The 18058-nt window shown below is 32.8% G+C and overlaps 3 protein-coding genes across 7 annotated transcripts; 2 read left to right on the forward strand and 1 right to left on the reverse strand.

The window, feature by feature from the left end:
• The first annotated feature begins 215 nt into the window (after positions 1-215).
• LOC112791888 (serine/threonine-protein kinase PBL34) lies at positions 216-3998 on the forward strand. The gene is made up of 6 exons (XM_025834908.3): positions 216-1207; positions 1787-2124; positions 2273-2408; positions 2590-2726; positions 2807-2930; positions 3200-3998. The coding sequence occupies exons 1-6, from the start codon at positions 1000-1002 to the stop codon at positions 3721-3723; spliced, it is 1467 nt and encodes a 488-aa protein (XP_025690693.1). The 5' UTR covers positions 216-999; the 3' UTR covers positions 3724-3998.
• Positions 3999-5636: 1638 nt separating this feature from the next.
• Positions 5637-8612, forward strand: LOC112791889 (hypersensitive-induced response protein 1). Of its 5 annotated transcripts, none has more exons than XM_025834910.3 (6): positions 5637-5857; positions 6686-6886; positions 7287-7407; positions 7505-7596; positions 7701-7797; positions 8017-8612. In XM_025834910.3, the coding sequence occupies exons 2-6, from the start codon at positions 6698-6700 to the stop codon at positions 8370-8372; spliced, it is 855 nt and encodes a 284-aa protein (XP_025690695.1). In that variant the 5' UTR covers positions 5637-5857; positions 6686-6697; the 3' UTR covers positions 8373-8612. The 5 variants fall into 5 exon arrangements, with proteins under 5 accessions (XP_025690695.1, XP_025690694.1, XP_025690698.1 ...); XM_025834909.2 differs by having other exon boundaries at positions 5750-5943; XM_025834913.3 differs by lacking the exon at positions 5637-5857 and adding an exon at positions 5913-6015.
• A 296-nt stretch (positions 8613-8908) lies between these two features.
• LOC112791890 (mitochondrial outer membrane protein porin of 36 kDa) lies at positions 8909-11561 on the reverse strand. Its single transcript, XM_025834914.3, has 6 exons — positions 11184-11561; positions 11012-11079; positions 10661-10771; positions 10073-10159; positions 9692-9900; positions 8909-9524 (listed from the first exon to the last, which is right to left on the reverse strand). The coding sequence occupies exons 1-6, from the start codon at positions 11230-11232 to the stop codon at positions 9218-9220; spliced, it is 831 nt and encodes a 276-aa protein (XP_025690699.1). The 5' UTR covers positions 11233-11561; the 3' UTR covers positions 8909-9217.
• Positions 11562-18058: the final 6497 nt, after the last annotated feature.

Consider the following 18058-nt stretch of genomic DNA (forward strand, 5'->3'; position numbering starts at 1 on the left):
TTAATTTAAATATAAACTTAAAATATTAATGATCTAATATCTTTTTATAAATTATGATAGCTAGAGTCTAAAGAATGAGATTAACCTGGATTTGGTCATCTTGCCGAAGGCAAGCCACGTCATCATCCATCGTAGGTCCCACATTTCTCTCTCCTGCCCTACCTGCCCGCTCCTTTTCCCCTTCCCCTATATGCTCAACTTTTTTTTTTTTAATTACTTCTAAGTTCTAATCTTCTACATTTCATTTTCAGACAGCTCCAAAAAAAAAGTCCCCTTTTCTTTTTTAATCAATTAAAGAATGACAGAGAGAATCCACATTTCTTTTAGAGCTTATTTTATTTACAACAACAATAATAATTATTAATTAATAAATAACATACCTATTATTATTATTATTATCTGATTTTTAATCTTCCAAGTTTTATTTTAATATTATTGTTATTATTTTTATCTAGATTTCCATTTCAGCAGTGTGTTGTGTGTTTGTTGGAGTTGAAGGTTGTGGTGTGCAGGGTCAGCTTGCAAAGCATAACACAGCAACATAGGCGCATGACACAACACACAAAACAAAAACCAAACTCTCCTAGTCCCCTGAGATTTCTGTTTTGTTTATGCTTATGTTTATGTTTTGTGGCTTTGGAGATAGCTTTCCGAGTTCAGCTAAGTTGCTGTGTTCTTTTTGGGCAAAAGGGTTGTTGCCATTAAACTCTATTCATTTCCCCAACTAGCTGATCAATCTAGGGTTAGGGGGAAGTTCTAATTTTTATTTCTTGGGTTCTTTGATCTGGCCCATGTGATCTGCCCCTCCTCTTTTAATCTTCGTTCTAAATTTCCGGGACTTTGTTTTTCAGTAGTGAAGTTTTGATTTTTAGGTTTTGTTTGGGAATTGGTCATCGGGGTCTTGGGGGGTGTTGGCAGGTTGGGCATTGTGGTTTGGGGGCGTTTTGGGATTTTGGGTTTTGATGATTTGTGGGTTTGATTCTTTAGGGCTTGAGAGAGATGGGTTTGGGTGCTGAGAATGGTAAGGTGGTGGAGCATTTGGATGTGTGTAAATCAAAGGGTGGGAAAAAGAAGAAGAAGAAAGAGAGTGGGATAGTTGAAGAGGAACAAGAGACTGGGTGTTGGGTTAGGCTTAGGTTATTTGGGAGCTGCATTTCTTCAAGATCCAAGGTTGATAGCTCTGTTAGTGGCACCAGCACCAATTATGGTAACTTCTAATATTTTCTCTTTTAAAAGTTGTTGTTCTTAGTATGTATTTGGAGATTTCATATTTATGCATTTTAACCTTTTTGTGATTTGTTTTGAATTGTGCATAGCTGAACATGGTAGAGATTTACTTGTTGAATGGTAACAAATTTGTGTTCTTCATAGTTCCTGCTTTTTCAAAATTTCAAATTGAAGCAAATTCCAAAGTTGATACATAGGGGTGTGTTATAATAGAGAAAGTGGTTTATTTAAGGTTTTGTGGGAACTTTCATGGGGAAATCAGGGTCCCTATTTCATCTCATACGACATAGTATGAGTTACACAGTGACTTTTTAGAACCTATGATGGTTAGGTTATATCACCCTGTATCCATGTCTGTGTAGGTATGTTTATCTATTATGCTGCCAAACGATCTTAATCGTTTGTTCAATTATCTCTGGTCTTCTGCATTTCTCATCTTTATTGAGTCATTGATGCTATCCATTGTCTTTATTGGCTAAGCCTGATATTGTATGATGCCGTCATATTGCCTTGTCTAATTATGTTTCCCACCTTTTCTGCTGTTTTGGCTTTTCTTTAGCCGAAAGTAAATCAACTATTGACACAAGTAGAGACCAACCAACGCTTCCAGTTGTCTCTTCTACAACAACTAGTAATGCTGAAAGCAATGCATCCACTTCCAAACTTGAAGAGGAGCTTAAAGTTGCTTTGAGGCTGCGAAAGTTCACTTTCAATGATCTTAAGTTGGCAACAAGAAATTTTCGGCCCGAGAGTCTTCTTGGTGAAGGTGGGTTTGGTTGTGTGTTCAAGGGATGGATCGAAGAAAATGGAACTGCTCCTGTGAAACCTGGTACAGGGCTCACTGTTGCTGTAAAAACCCTCAACCATGATGGACTCCAGGGTCATAAAGAATGGCTGGTTTGTGAATCTTCCAATATAATTTTCTTCCTTAAATTTCAGTTGAATTGCGTGTGCGTGCCTGTGTTTCCCTTTAATAATATGTTCATATATTGTGCCTTATTTGTTTGAGTTCTAGTTTTAATTTCTTGTTTGGTTCATGTAACAGGCTGAAGTAAATTTTCTGGGTGATCTAGTTCATCCAAACCTTGTTAAACTTATAGGTTACTGTATCGAAGATGATCAAAGGTTGCTAGTATATGAGTTCATGCCTCGGGGAAGTCTAGAAAACCACTTGTTTAGGAGTAAGTTACTTTCTCGGAATAGTCATTTTCTCAATTTTATTTCCAATAATAGCTGCATTTGTTACTCCAATTAACCCCCCCCCCCCCTCCCCCTTTTTCCTCTTAACACTGTATGTACATTTCTGCTTTATGTTCATGGTTAGAATCATATCCATTTTTCATGGTATCATATCTTTTGTAGGATCCCTGCCTCTTCCATGGTCCATTAGGATGAAAATTGCACTGGGAGCTGCAAAAGGTCTTGCTTTTCTTCACGAGGAAGCAGAACGACCAGTAATATATCGGGATTTCAAGACTTCCAATATACTATTGGATTCGGTAAGTTCCAACAGCTACAGTAGGATTACATTGTTATTTCTCCCCTTTATATCAATCATTTTAATATCGCAATGATTCAGGACTACAATGCCAAGCTCTCTGACTTTGGACTCGCAAAAGATGGTCCTGAGGGTGATAAAACCCATGTCTCCACTCGAGTGATGGGAACCTATGGTTATGCAGCACCAGAGTATGTCATGACAGGTAAGTTCAGCTTGCACTTGAAATTTCTGAATCAAAATTTTTGGAATGTAATTCCTTTGTGAAACTGTTTCTGCTCTTGGTACATTTGTGTGGTACTTATCATTTTCGTTTTTTCATCTTGTGGCTGATTTAGGATTAAGGATCCTACATTATATTCCATAGTTTCAAGCACACTTGTGTTTTTTCATACCTTACATAGTATCATTTTCATTTCCAACTTTTTTATTAACCAATTCCGTAAATGATAAGATTTATGTTGTCGTTGGCAGGACATCTTACGTCAAGAAGTGATGTGTATAGTTTCGGAGTAGTACTACTTGAGATGTTGACTGGCAGAAGATCTATGGACAAAAACCGACCCAATGGCGAACATAACCTCGTGGAATGGGCTAGACCGCATCTAGGAGAGAAAAGAAGGTTCTACCGGTTGATAGACCCTCGCTTGGAGGGTCACTTCTCCATAAAAGGAGCTCAGAAAGCAACTAGTTTGGCTGCACATTGCCTTAGTAGAGATCCAAAGGCAAGGCCTCTCATGAGTGAAGTCGTAGAAGCTTTAAAGCCTCTGCCAAACCTCAAGGACATGGCTAGTTCATCATATTATTTCCAGACAATTCAAGCTGACCGGTTCAGTGCAAGCCCGAATACTAGAAACGGACGAACACAAGGCGCATTACTGACGCGGAACGGGCAGCATCCGAGGAGCCTTTCGATACCACATGGTACACATGCATCTCCATATCACCATCAGTTTCCCCAACAATCACCAAAACCAAATGGAAAGGCACAGAGTTGATGAAATTTTCCATTTTCTTTGCTACCCTTCTTCGTTTCATTATTTCTAAGTATAGATGTCAGTTCAGTCAATCAAGCCATTTGTTCATGGAAAACTTGAGAGCAAAAGAAGCATCTTTTGTTTTATAATGTGTTATGAAGAAGAATGTAAGGGAAGGTGAATCTTATTGAGCAACTTTGTCCTGTCAAAATTGTCAACCTATGTGTTTCTTCAGGTTGTTTGGAAAATATTCAAGATTATTATTAGCACCTCAAATTTATATTCTTTTGCTTAAACAATTTCTTTTCCCCATTTGCCACCATAATCCCTTAATCTTTTCTCTTTTGTGCCATCAAACTCTGCGGCTCTCCTTAAATTATTCAGGCGCTTTTTGTTCATGGAAAGATGAGAAAGTAGATTTATTGAATTAATTATGTCCTGTTGTTTGTTCCTACATGATCCTGAAAGCTTATATCCTAGTTGTGGTTAAAAAACCTAAGGCTGTGTTTGAAAACACGAATTAAATTTGATTTGAAACATAAAAAATTGTCTCATTAAAGCCATCTGATGAAATAAAATTTTGACTAGTACATAAAATAATAATAAACAATACTTGGCATTGTAAGTCATTTTCATCATGCAGATCAATGAAAATGCAAGCTCTCAACTGAATAAAATTGTAATTAAGAGAGTCAAGTTTATCATTAATTTTTCAGTTATTATATGAATAAAATTGTTTGATTCAATTATTTATTACCTTAAAAATTTAATCAATGCTATTTCCTAAAAAATATAATAAAACTTATTTTACAATACTTTTGGTTAACTTATTTAATTTTGATGTATTTTTAATGTAAAAAAAAATTAAATATGTATCGAATTATATAATGTTATATCAATAAAAATAAGTATCTTTTTACATTTAAGACAGATATTGGTTATTAAAAAATATTAGAGAAATTCTCCACATACAAGCGTTTTTTTTATACAAGTCTTTATAAGTGCACCTTCTTCTTCTTCTTCTTCTTCTTTTCTTTTCTTTCGTTTCTTGCCTTCTCTTTCTTGTCTTCTCTTTCTCCTTCTTCAACGCAGTTTCTTCTTTTCTTTCGTTTCTTGCCTTCTCTTTCTCCTTCTTTATTTACGTGCTTTTCTCTCTTCTTTCTTCGTTATTCTCGATTTCCATTGTTTTTTGCCATCAAGCTCTGAAATCATTTTTGAAGAAGAAGAAGCAGCAGAAGATGAGTAGGAGAAAGAAAAAGAGTTTTGAATTATGCATAAGGTGTACTTCAACGAATTTTGGGTGTATTTCTTAAATCCTCTGGATATAGTTTTTATAATCCTTTGCGTGTATTTCTGTAATCCTTTGGGTGTATTTCTATAATCGTTTGGGTGAATTCCTGTAACTGTTTGGGTGTATTTCTGAAGTTCCATTATCTTTAAATTTGTTTTCACGGAGGAAGAGGAAGAAGTGTCGTTTATAATGCATGGTGAGTAGCGCGCTTTGGAGACATGAATTAGTTGAATAACATGCGTTTATTTATTTTTGAATGTGAGAGTGTAATGCGTATTTTTTATTGAACTTGTACCGACTTGTAACACTTGTAAGCCAAAAAGACTTATATGTGTAGCAGGCTTCAAAATATTAATACATCAACATTAGGCTCATTTTTTTAGATATGGCAGGAGTGTGTGTTGTGCGTGGATGTGGAGAATATAGGTGCTAGACATGGGTGTGGGACTGTTTGTTCTAAAACAGCCAGGGAAAGAAATCGGATAGTCCGATTTCTTTGTTAAAAGAAATTTGTCCTCTAATCGGACAGTCCAAGTTGTGTGAGAGAGAGAATTTAAATTTTAGCTAAACTAGTCGGACCGTTCGATTTCTGTATTTCAAAATTTTTTAATTATTTAAACACAAATTGAAAATCCAATTTTTTGATACAAAAATCAAATGGTCCGATTTTTGCTCCTGACATTACAGTTGTGTAAAATATCCATACACTCCATAACTGCGTACTACATCATTCTTCTCTCCATGTCTAGATTAAAAATTGTCACATTAAACTAACTTGGGAATATTAATAACTGAAAAAAAAAAAAGAGTGCGACAAGATTGATAAAGAACAATTAAGAATCTGGCATGCGAATTAGGGGAAAGGTAACTCCTTTAGAACGAATCTGTTGTGTTGTGTTGCTGTCAGGATTCAATTCCCGCTGACGAAAAATTTACTGTCTTGTGTTGTGGTGAGACAAAAATCACTTTTTTCCTTTCTTCATTTCACAATTTCGTTGCTTACCAATTCCTCTTCTTTAACAGTTACAGAACTCTCCAATTTCACTCTATTTCCCACTTGCAATTCACAATTCATTACGTTTCGCATTTGATCCACTTGCAGTCCTTTTTCTGTGTTTGTTTCTTTCAGCTTATTCTCGATAATCGTTTATCTCTCTGCTGACGTGGCTTTGTTTCTGTGTACTTGATTCTGTTTAATAGAATTTGTTAATCCTATTTTTTAATGTGCTCACTTTTCCCTTTGAATTCAAACGCATAAAGTGGGGAGATTTTCCAAATGTCTCACAAAAGGTGATAAAATCATTAGGTCTTGGTGAATGGTGATAGTAGACAATCTATTACCTATCACATGATGAAAATTTAATTTTGTCTGTCTTTGTTTTGTTCAATTATGATTAAGATTTGTGTTACATTTGAATGGGGTGTGAGACCTAGTAGCCTGGTGTATATAAGAAACATTTCTCTTCAGTTATTGTTTGTAGATTCCAATTATTTTGACCAGAATTCAATCATTCTGTTCTTTAATATGCTTTAATAGATATCCTTTCCCCTTTTTATTTTTGGAATTTAAGTTGTTACATATTTCATGCATTACATATGGAGCTTATTGAATATAATCCCAAGTTCTGCATCTGTGATGTATAAAAATATTTGAGGCATAACTGTTGGATTGGCGTCTTATTTTTGGTGCAGGGTTCCTAAAAGATGGGGCTAGCTCTTGGTTGTCTTCAAGTGGACCAGTCAACGGTAGCTATCAAGGAAGTTTTTGGGAAGTTCGATGATGTGCTTGAACCCGGTTGCCACTTTGTGCCTTGGTGTCTTGGCAATCAAGTAGCTGGTTACCTTTCTTTGCGTGTGCAGCAGCTTGATGTTCGCTGCGAAACCAAGACGAAGGTTTGTTCTTATTTCTATACAAGACAAAGGATTTGTCTAACTATATGATTGTTGTTGAGCAACTGTCTTATGACATAAAATGATAAAATACATAGACACAAGATAGAGACAAGTTAAACAAAAAATGTGTTAGGAGTTTTGTCCTAGACAAAGACATTTCATTCATTTCTGTATTTATCCGTTTTCGCAAACAAATTTGTATATCCCAATGTCTTTTTGTCTGTCTTGAGACACCTACCAAACAAGGCCTATATTATAAGTACTTCATTTCAATGTTATCTTTTAGTCTCTGTTCATTACCTATGCATGTTCTTCTTTTACTACTATAGATATTGCAATTGTTTTTCTTCTCTCTTGATTTTATTTGCTTACCTGATCTTGATATATCCAATACCATTAGGACAATGTCTTTGTCACCGTTGTTGCTTCCATCCAATATCGAGCACTTGCAGAAGGTGCCGTAGATGCATTTTACAAGCTTAGCAATACCAGAGCACAGATTCAAGCCTATGTCTTTGATGGTGTGGATTTGTGACGTATACTCCTCCAAGAAATTGGTTTCTTTGGATGTATCTGTATATTCAGGATGAGATTGATAAGTTTATGTTGTTATTGCAGTTATTAGGGCAAGTGTTCCAAAGATGGAACTAGACGCCTCTTTTGAACAGAAGAATGAAATTGCGAAAGCTGTAGAGGAAGAACTTGAAAAGGTAACTCATTTTTATGTACCTATTTTTTTACTTCTCCCTATTTTTCTATGCTGAGAACCAACGGTTTAGTTACTCATAATATTGATTTTTTTGCTTTCAAATAGGCAATGTGTGCTTATGGCTATGAGATAGTTCAGACTCTTATTGTGGATATCGAACCAGATGAGCATGTCAAGAGAGCCATGAACGAGATAAATGCTGGTATTCTTTCTGGATCTGCATCATTATACATTTTTATTAGATCAGAGTTGTATTTTTTGTTTCTCAGAGACATGCAAATAGAAGAAACATTCACATTATAGAAAATTTCCTGTCAAGAAGGAAATTCTATTAGTATCGATGTAATTCAGTGTCTAGTCTTCTTTTCAGCAAAAACTTTTCGTTTCTAAATCTACACGATACTTTATTCGTTGAAAATAGCTGCGAGATTGAGGGTGGCTGCAAATGAGAAGGCCGAGGCGGAGAAGATTCTGCAGATTAAGAGAGCAGAAGGAGAAGCGGAGTCGAAGTATCTAGCAGGGCTTGGAATAGCCCGTCAACGCCAAGCCATTGTTGATGGCCTGAGGGACAGCGTGCTAGCCTTTTCAGAGAATGTCCCTGGGACAACATCAAAGGATGTCATGGACATGGTTCTGGTCACCCAATATTTTGATACATTGAAGGAAATCGGTGCATCCTCAAAATCCAATTCTGTTTTCGTTCCACATGGACCGGGAGCTGTTAAAGATATTTCTTCACAAATTAGAGAAGGTCTTCTTCAAGGAAATGTGGCTTAATCTTGAAATTTAGCATTCACATCAGTGGACAGTTGAGTTTAGCCTCTCAACTTTAGCTGCATATTTTCTTGTTTTTGCCATGACTTCTAAGCTGTTTGCTATGCTTTCAATATTTTTCCTTTTTCTCTTTCCTTTTGGTTCCATTGGAAAACATGTCCCCGTATTTTGAATGTTTGTTATATTACAACAGACTCATCTGTTAGAAATATAAATAATCGTTAATATGGGAAGAAAAGAAAATGTGGTGTAAGAAGGGTCAACTCTATGCGGGAAAAGGAGTTTCCCTTTTAAAATGCAGATTATTATGGGCAAGATCTTGCATTGTTAATTCAATTAATTGGATTATGTATCAAGATAATCTAATGGTTTAGATTCTATTATGGTTTTAGACCATCGTTGTTACTAAATCTACAACATTAGATATCCACTTAGCCAGCAAATACAGATTCCAACAAAACTGGGGTGTTACAAGCTTTTGTCACGAGTATTATGATTGTCAATATAACCAAAAACTAGATGCATTTACTACTGTCCTCTGCGTTAAATTTTCGATATACACTGAACAAGAATCTGATTTACAGAAACTATCACCTTTCAAGTTCAAAAACAACTCAAAGGTGAATCAATCAATGCCTTCCGTGTTGATTCGTTGAATAAAATACAGGCAAATTTAAAATTTGTTTATAATTATTTTTACATCCCAAGCCCACCAAGATATGTAACGATAATCAAGAACTCCAAAATGAAGGACTAAATGTTCATTGGGAAAGTGAATCCCCACCACTAAACTTATTGCCTCCACAATGAGAGACACAATCGATGAAATCGCAGAACCAAACTAGGCTCTAAGGCTTCAAGGCCACGGCAAGACCAACCTTTGCACTCTTCTCAATTGCCCCGGTATCCACTTCACCTGAGAGAGAGACCCGGGTTCTTGGATTCCAATCATGCTGGATCACAGCATTGGCCCTGCCATAGTTGTTCACCCGAGCTTTCACCAATGTTAGGGGGTCAAGTGCATGCTGTGTGCCAATAGTCAGCATGTTTTCATTGCTAGAAAAGCTGTGAGAAAGCTCGGCACCAACAGCAGTGTTTGTCAACGGGCTTACAACATGATAGTATGATGCATTGACGGTGTCACCCTTATCATTTCTACATTCATTAACAAAGTTATAACATAAAAATTATAAATAATAATAACAACAAAAGGGGGGCAAAAAGGTAACAATTTAGGTTGCATAAGAAAACAGATAAGCCTATCTATAAAATTGGAGGCCATAGTTACTAACTAAAAAGTGTTCGGTGTTTGGCCTACTTACACGGTTAGGGACGCAATAAGGTCAGCATGAGTGAAGTTTAGCCCTGCATTATATTTGATAAAGTTTCCAGAGGCAGTATCGAATGAAAGATCAGTCCCAACAGCAACCAAATCATTTCCGACCACACCAGAGAAGTTAACAATGGGAGTTGCTGTCAATCCAAGGCTGGTGCTTATTCCAGCATACTCGTGCCGGTACTGGAGTTCAACCTATTAAACACCAATAGAGAGGAAATAAACTTATTGAGAATAACTTTATATGCCAGAATAGGTTAGCCACAAGTTAATACAAGAAAATCTATATTGACTTTCTATGCCATCGATCATCGATCGATACTAACTATTTTGAGATATATCAAAGAAAAATTACTATTCTCTTTACCTTGCCAGATTTCTGATCTGGGAAAATGAAGCTAAAAATGGATTTGAGTCCAGGTGCGGGTTCATCCACGGTAACAGTAGTAAGCAGCTGAAAAGTATCCAAGTCAATATAAAAGCTTGTAAAATATACATTGCAAAAGCTCTAACTAATCACTAAATTTTTGTCATATTGAGACTTGTGTATTTATTAGGCAACTTAAATATAAAAGCATACGTTAACTTCTTATCACATTACAAAAATGATTAAAGGTATAGCAAATGTTTGCTTTTGTTATGGTCACACAAAAGTAACTAGACACGAAACTTCTACAAATAGACAAAATGGGAGTGAACTAGTTATATACTCCCTGGATTCCATATTGATAATATGTAAGCGTATATTCATATACTGATGTATCTAGATATACCTTAATATACGAATCGTTGTATCAGAAACATTCAAAACAACTACCAAAAATGGAATGGAGGGAGTATCACTAATGAGACATCCCATGCAAAAACGGCAGCTACAATTAAAAAGTAATCGTTACAATTGTAAAATCAACTAGTATCAAGGGCAAAATCATGCCAGCAATAAATTTCAACTCACATTTGAATTCGAGTCAACTTTAATATCGGTTGTGATGTTCTTGTTCTTCAGCTTAGTGTTGACATCTGCCAAATATATCTCACCCTTCCTGATTCCAGTTGAAGTGATTTCCTGAGTATAGAAACACCAATTGAAACTATAAAATCAGCAGAATCGATCACAAAAATTAAAAGAATAATTATAATAATAACCCAAATAGTAGAAAAATATAATGAAATTTAGAAAATGATTAAAAAATACATAAAAAGCTCCAATCAATAAAACAATACTTCCATGATTAAACTGCACCAGAAAATTCTACTTCCAAGGTAAAATTTATTGTAAAATTTACCCCCAGAAATATGAGCTTACCACTCCAGTGGAAGTGTAAGTGGTGATAGTGAACTTGTGGTCGTTCTGATAATCCTTGAACAGAAGCTCTGCAATTCAATTTTTTGGTACAAATTAAACGAACACAAATCCATCAACAGACAGGGAAAAAACTGAATGATTAAGAAAAGTGAAAAAGAAAAAAATCAGATACCTCGAGCTTTCTTTCCGATATCGGAGTAGAGACCTGGACCATTCACCATGTTTTTCCCCGGAAAAATAGAAACTAAGATTTATGAGAAAAAGAAAAAAAAATGAGGGAAAATCTGTGTAGCGTGTAAAGTGTTCGAGGGTTTGAGCAATGCGAAGAACAAACCCTAATATTTGGGGAAGTGTTCGCCGAAACACAGAGGATGATCTACAGCCGTCGGATGTAATGTTAGATGAGGAGATGAATCTGTGGCCGTTGATTCGTAACACGAGGAAGTGGTGGCTCGAGAATCGGAACAAGGTGTTAAGTACTGGCGGCATATTCCGCCTCCATTTTGGATTCTTTCATTTTATTTTCTTTTTCAATTTATTTATTTTGTTTATAAAAAATTGGAATGTGTGACTGTTAGTATTTGATAAATGCACGTGTCCAATACAATGGCACGTGTATTTTTCCTTTTATCTTAAAGAAAAACAAATTGGGAGCATAAGGAAAATTTGTTGTTAAAGGGACTTGTGTTTGTGCTAAAACTATAGTGAATGATGATCAACAAAAAGAAAAACAATACAATAGTGAATAATAGAGAGAGGGAGCTATATAAAAAACATATCACTTATAGTGTGTTATATTGAATTGAATTCTTTTTATAGTTAATTGCGAGGGCAAAATACATAGACCACCCAATTGAAGTTCAATATTACTAATATCATCCAAAAGTAAGAAAAGGTTGATGGAGTATCTAAAGCTTCTTTTTATGTAAATCGAACTAGGATATTTTGATTTATAAATGTACTAAATTGAATTAGGTAAAATATATTTATTAGGACAGTTTGAAGTACGCATAATTTAAATTAGACTAAGTAGATTTAGCACATGATTTTCAAATCCATGGTAATTTGAATTAGGCTGTTTCGAATTAATCCATAGTCTAGTATCCATAGTAAATTGAAATAGGTAATTACGATTTAGTCAATAGTAAATCTAACCTACTTAATTCGATTTACATAAGACCTTCTATCCACACTAAATCTAATTCACCTATTTCGATTTAAATGCAGCCTCACTCTATATAATTCGAATCCACTTTATTCGAATTACATTTTACCATTCCAAGTTTCCATCAAATCCAGAGAAAACGACACTGCCTAACATAATGGAAGACGACTCGAATCGGATCTACTGCTTATATGTAGTCGCACATATCGCTGGTAGCGTGCACACTGAGGTTAGTACAACAAAACTTAAAATTTCGTTTTAGGGGCTCCACCCTGGTGGGGATCTGGGACCACATCATCAATGCTGGCCACTTCAAACGCAGCATCAACTACCTGCACAGTATCAACTCATTTCTGTGTCACGAGTGCGGTCTAGATCGGCAGCGAAGGACGGAGAGGCCACCAAACATTCATTAGGCTCAATCACAGGCAGAGATGAAGATACATCACCAGGCCTCGAACTCAACTCGGCGGCCGTGGCTGAATGTAGAGGAATCCGATTAGAACCTTCTGAGCTAAAGACCACATCCACAAGCTTGGCCAACAGTTCAGGGTCCTCACGTCCGAGAATCGCCGACGATAGTGAAACAACACTTCCAAGTCTTCATCACTGCTTATGACGAACAAATCATACTTCACATCATTCCGCAAAATCGAAATCGGAATTCTGTAAAATAACTTCTCCATCCGTTTTATGCCTTGCAAACTCAGTTTTCGGATTATATTATTCTTAAATGCGGTGAAACTCGTCAAAACTTTAGTGAAAATACTAAGTAGATCCTTATCTGTATACTTAATTCCGAAACACATTTTTTCTTAATCGACCCTCTATAGTGTACAAAAACTAAAAAGCTCTCATCACTAACTATTGTGAAGCTCACTACTATGATGGAAAATTCACATTTCACAATTATTTATACACATTGGCTCCCTTCTAAATCGAATTACCTTGCTTCCATTTGAATATATTGTTGAAACAATAGTAAATTTGCTTAACCTAATTCGAATTATGTGTTTTGGTTTCCAACAAGGTAAATCGAAATAGCCTAATTCGATTTACTTTGAACGAAACCACCCATTCATAGATCTTACTAGCCTATTTTGATTTACTTGATTCAGGTGTAAATCAAAATTGTCTAATTCGATTTACATGTGGCCTAATAATTCTATCTAACCTAATTCAATTTACTAATATAAATTGCAACTCAAATTACTCTAATTCAATTTATATAAAGAAGACCTTTGAATGATCCACGTACCATTTTGCTATTATGAATGATATTGGTAATATTTATCTCCCTTTAGTTTATTCAAGTATTTTGTCCTAATTGCGATGTATTGTTAACGGTACATATTATTTTCCTATATTCTAATTAGATATATGAATTTCATATAATTATATAGATGGTTTATTATCAATTAAATATTTTTATTAATGTGTTGATGGATATTTAAGTATTTTTATAAAAAATTAGTAATTTTCGTATGTTATAAATGTAAAAAAAAAAACACAAACAATTATATATTATGTGCTTGTTTGAACGTTATTAAATTGATAAAAAAATATTTTTTTAATAAAAAATATATTTTTTATTTTTTATTGTGTTTGACAAATTTTTAATAGTAAAAGTAAAAGAACTAGAAAAATAAAAAATATCTTTTTTGAGAAGCTACCATTTATATCTTTTTTTAAAAGATATTTTTTATATAATAAATGAACAAACAAATATTTTTATCTTATTTTATCCAAACATAATTGATAGATAAAAAGATATTTTTATATGAGATATCCAAACATAAAATCAATTTTACTTTTGTAAAAAGATCTTTTAAAAAATATTATTTTAAAAAAAGGAGGCCTGCTACACATACAAGCCTTTTTGGCTTACAAGTTATACAAGTTGACCAAAGTCAAAGAAAAAAACACGCGCACCACTCCTTTAGAATTGAGCGTCCAACGCACACGCACTTGTAATCGTTTTTCCACAACACGTTCATTATACCGCACTCTTCCTCTTTTTCCTCTTATGAAGAAACGTTCCAACTCCTCGCAAATAGTAGAAGAAATCAAGAAGAAAATATACAAATCTCCATAAAAAATCACCAGACAAAATGAAGAAACATTATTCAAGGTACTGTTTTACTGTTCTTCTAGTTGTTTTTCTTTAGATTGTCTCTATCATGTGCATCATCTTTAACCAGCAAAACATTAAAAGATTTCAAAAAGAAATATACTATCTTTCTCTTGATATTGGGTGTATTTCTTAAATTCTTTTGGTGTATTTCTTAAATCCTTTTAGTGTATTTCTGTAATCCTTTGGGTGTATTTCTTTAATCGTTTGGTTTATTTCTGCAACTGTTTGGGTGTATTTCTGTAATCGTTTGGGTGTATTTCTGAAGTTCTATTGTCTTCAAAACAATTTTAAAGCTTGATTTCAGAAACCATAAAAATCGAAAAAAACAGAAGGAGATCGAAGGCAACGAGAGAACGCACGAAAAAGATCGAACAAATTTGGCAAGAAACTCGAAAAAAGAAGCGAAATCTTTTGAAAAATGGAAGTTATATATTCACGCGTTAATTGATTTGGATTTATTTAAAAGTCTATTAAAGAGACACGTAACATAAGCAGTGCGTTTAGGAGGTTTCGTTCTCTTTAGATTTGTAAAATTTGTAAGCGCAAAACACTTATGTGTAGAGATTAATCCTTAAAAAAAAATATTTTTTGAGAATGACGCCCAAATAAATCAATAACTTTAACTAAAATATCTGATTTTTAAATTTGTTTTTCTTTTAGAGAAAATTCGATTTAAGAATTCAATTAAATAAAAAAATATTTACTCAAATTGGTCTCAACAAATTTTTAAACCAATATTAATTCTCAACAAATTTTAATAATTTTGTGAATCTCCAACATCCATTAATGTCTGTTAAATTGGTCATTCCTTAAGTTGGACTCGTCAAATCCGATAAATTAAGTGGTACATAAACCAATTGAGCTAAACTTTAATTGACATATGGAATTGATCGAAAATAAATTAATTTCTGTATTACAAAACATAAAAATATAATGTTTTTTTTTTGGAATTAATTTGACTGATAATATAATTTATTAAAAACCAATATGTCTGACTATGTTTATTTTTTATTATATTTTGTCTTATTCTATGTAATTGGTGAGTATAATTGTGTCTTATTCTTAGATATATTGTGGAGTGTTCTCTGCAAGTTTGCTATTACTTTTTTTTTAAGTTTTTAAAATTCATGTTATGTATAATCATTGTCTATGATGTGATACTAAATATTTATTTTGATTGCCTATTGATGACATATATATATCTACTATGGTGTGTTTATATATCAATTTTAATATGGAAGTTGTGATTTATTCTTAGTTTATTTTAATGTTGTCGTACGTTATTTGATATTGTTCTTAATTTTTTTCATATGTTGAACACTCATAGTGACATTTAAGAAGTTCATTATTTTGCATATTAATATTAAGAGTAAAGTATCGTTTTTGTCTTTAATGTTTGGGGTAAATTCTATTTGTGTTCCACGTTTAAATCGTCCTATTTGTATCCCTAACATTTGTAAAAGTGATTCAATGTTATCCTGCCGTCAATTACATATCATGAACACTTTAGTTTGAGTTTTAAAAATATCTTCTTGAAGTTAGAATACAAATGTCTGGGATAGAATCGATGATCCACTTCGAAAAATAGCTCATCAAAAGTTAAAACTAATTTCTACAATATTTACATAATTTACTTTTTTAGGGACATAATTGAATCTAAACACAAATAGCGGGTATAATATTAAAATCGAACACATCCAAGTAAGACCTAATTGAAAATGAATACATTCAAATGAGAATAATTAAAAAATATAATATGATTTGTTAGTATAATTGATAGTATGATAACATTAAATCACTTTTATAAACGTTAGGAATATAAATAGGATTTACCCAAACGTTAGAAAAAAAAACGATACTTTAATATTAATATTTACAACATTCATTCTTATAACATCATATATATCAATGCACCATTTAAATACTCAAAAATCACATAAATCTCTTGTTAAGCAACCTATATCCTAGAGACAGCAACACAAATCACAAATCCTACAAAAAAAAAAGGAGTCTACATTTATACAACTTCTAGACCAGTCTCTCTCCGTAACTACAGCATCATTCTTCTTTTCTAGTGTAACAAGCTAACTTTTTTATTGTCTCTTTAATTGCAGCATTGTACTCACTAGTAGTAACTTGATAATAAAACATCCTATCAGACTATACAAAATAATTGCAGCGTGAGAGCTTTTTTCACAAAGACGAAACTATTATTAGAGTAATATTACTTAGAGATCCACGTTACAATAAAATCCTAAATTTATTCATTTTAAAATTAGAATAAACAAATAAAAATACGATGATAATGATTGAGAAAGAGAAGGAGGGAAAAATTAATAAAAAAATCAAACCAAAAAATTAAAGAAGATAGTGAAAAAAAGAAAAAAAAATAGTGGAAGGAGAAAAGATGATAATAATAATAAAATCTTAAAATTAGTATTTTTATTAAAATTTAGTTAGCATTTTAACTATAAAAAAAGAATATGTAATTTTATACCATTAAATATAATTTTATGTCATTAAAAATATTAATAATAATTAATTAATAATTACAAATTATAAAATATGCTAATTTTCTAGCACTATTGCAATAATAATGATGACGATTGTGATGACGATAACGAAGGTAGTAAAGGAAAAAAAATGTAAATGAAAATGTAAATATGTGTATATCAATTTGATTTTGTTAAATTTGACTGGAAAAACAATTTGGTTATCTAGCATTTCAAAAACATATGGGTCCTGGACAAAAAAAATAACTGCATTTCGATCCCGAATTTAGGAGTGAACGTAAATTGGATTGGATCGGATATGATTAAAATTTCGATCCGATTCGCACTAAAATCATCGGATTAAGATCGAATTTAATATTCACAATTTTTAAAATTGTATCCGATCGTGTTGGATATATCCACAAAACACAAACATATTTTTAAAAGGTTATTTTTATTAAAAAAATATCAATAAAATTTAATTTTTTTATCTTTTAAAATATGTTTACTTTTAAAATAATATTAAATATATTTTTCTTAAATAATAAATTAAAATAATACAACATATATGATAATTATTAGTTGAAATAAAACATAAAAAATATTTACTTATTTATTTATTTTTATTTTTGTAGATACGTGAATATGCGGATCGAATATGTAAATACCTACACAAAATTCGCAATCTAATCTTATTAATGTACATATCAAATCTATATCCACAATTTTCAGATCGAATTTAAATAACACTAAAACCAATCCAATCCATGAACACCCACTCGAACCACTTGTTTATTCTTCCAATTTTCAAATTCTACATCCAATACAAAAAGGGAAGCAAAAAGAAAGTCTTTAAAGTATTTGTTACGGTTTCTCATAAAAATAGGCTAGTAAGAGTCTTTACTATGAAGAAATGAAGATTGATTTATTAACAAGTGCATGTCAAGTGATCGTGCCCACTTTAAATTTTGATACAATAATACAATAACAAACCCAAAAAAAAGGTCTATTTTGATTTTTGACAAAGAGACAAACAAAGAGAAGTACAAAATGAGTTAATACACTAAGAAACAAGTGTATCTAGACGAGGTTGGTTCTCTTATCGCATTTAATACATTTTTATCACGTTTTAAAATAAAAAATATCATTTATATTTATAAATTATTTTGTCAATAATATAAATTTTTAGATATTATTTTAATAATTTATCCTTAATTTTGTTAAGACTCTTGCTTATTGGGTAAGAGGTTGGTGCG

The sequence above is a fragment of the Arachis hypogaea genome, chromosome 13, assembly GCF_003086295.3.
Source record: "Arachis hypogaea cultivar Tifrunner chromosome 13, arahy.Tifrunner.gnm2.J5K5, whole genome shotgun sequence".
Lineage (NCBI taxonomy): Eukaryota > Viridiplantae > Streptophyta > Magnoliopsida > Fabales > Fabaceae > Arachis > Arachis hypogaea.

Coding starts and splice junctions, on each gene's coding strand:
- LOC112791888 (XM_025834908.3), top strand. CDS start 1,000: ATGGGTTTGGGTGCTGAGAATGGTAAGGTGGTGGAGCATTTGGATGTG. Junction 1,208..1,786: donor TGGCACCAGCACCAATTATG/GTAACTTCTAAT, acceptor GCTTTTCTTTAG/CCGAAAGTAAATCAACTATT. Junction 2,931..3,199: donor ACCAGAGTATGTCATGACAG/GTAAGTTCAGCT, acceptor TGTCGTTGGCAG/GACATCTTACGTCAAGAAGT.
- LOC112791889 (XM_025834910.3), top strand. CDS start 6,698: ATGGGGCTAGCTCTTGGTTGTCTTCAAGTGGACCAGTCAACGGTAGCT. Junction 7,408..7,504: donor TCAAGCCTATGTCTTTGATG/GTGTGGATTTGT, acceptor TTGTTATTGCAG/TTATTAGGGCAAGTGTTCCA. Junction 7,798..8,016: donor CATGAACGAGATAAATGCTG/GTATTCTTTCTG, acceptor CGTTGAAAATAG/CTGCGAGATTGAGGGTGGCT.
- LOC112791890 (XM_025834914.3), bottom strand. CDS start 11,232: ATGGTGAATGGTCCAGGTCTCTACTCCGATATCGGAAAGAAAGCTCGA. Junction 10,772..11,011: donor CTTACACTTCCACTGGAGTG/GTAAGCTCATAT, acceptor TTCTATACTCAG/GAAATCACTTCAACTGGAAT. Junction 9,901..10,072: donor CAGATCAGAAATCTGGCAAG/GTAAAGAGAATA, acceptor GGTGTTTAATAG/GTTGAACTCCAGTACCGGCA.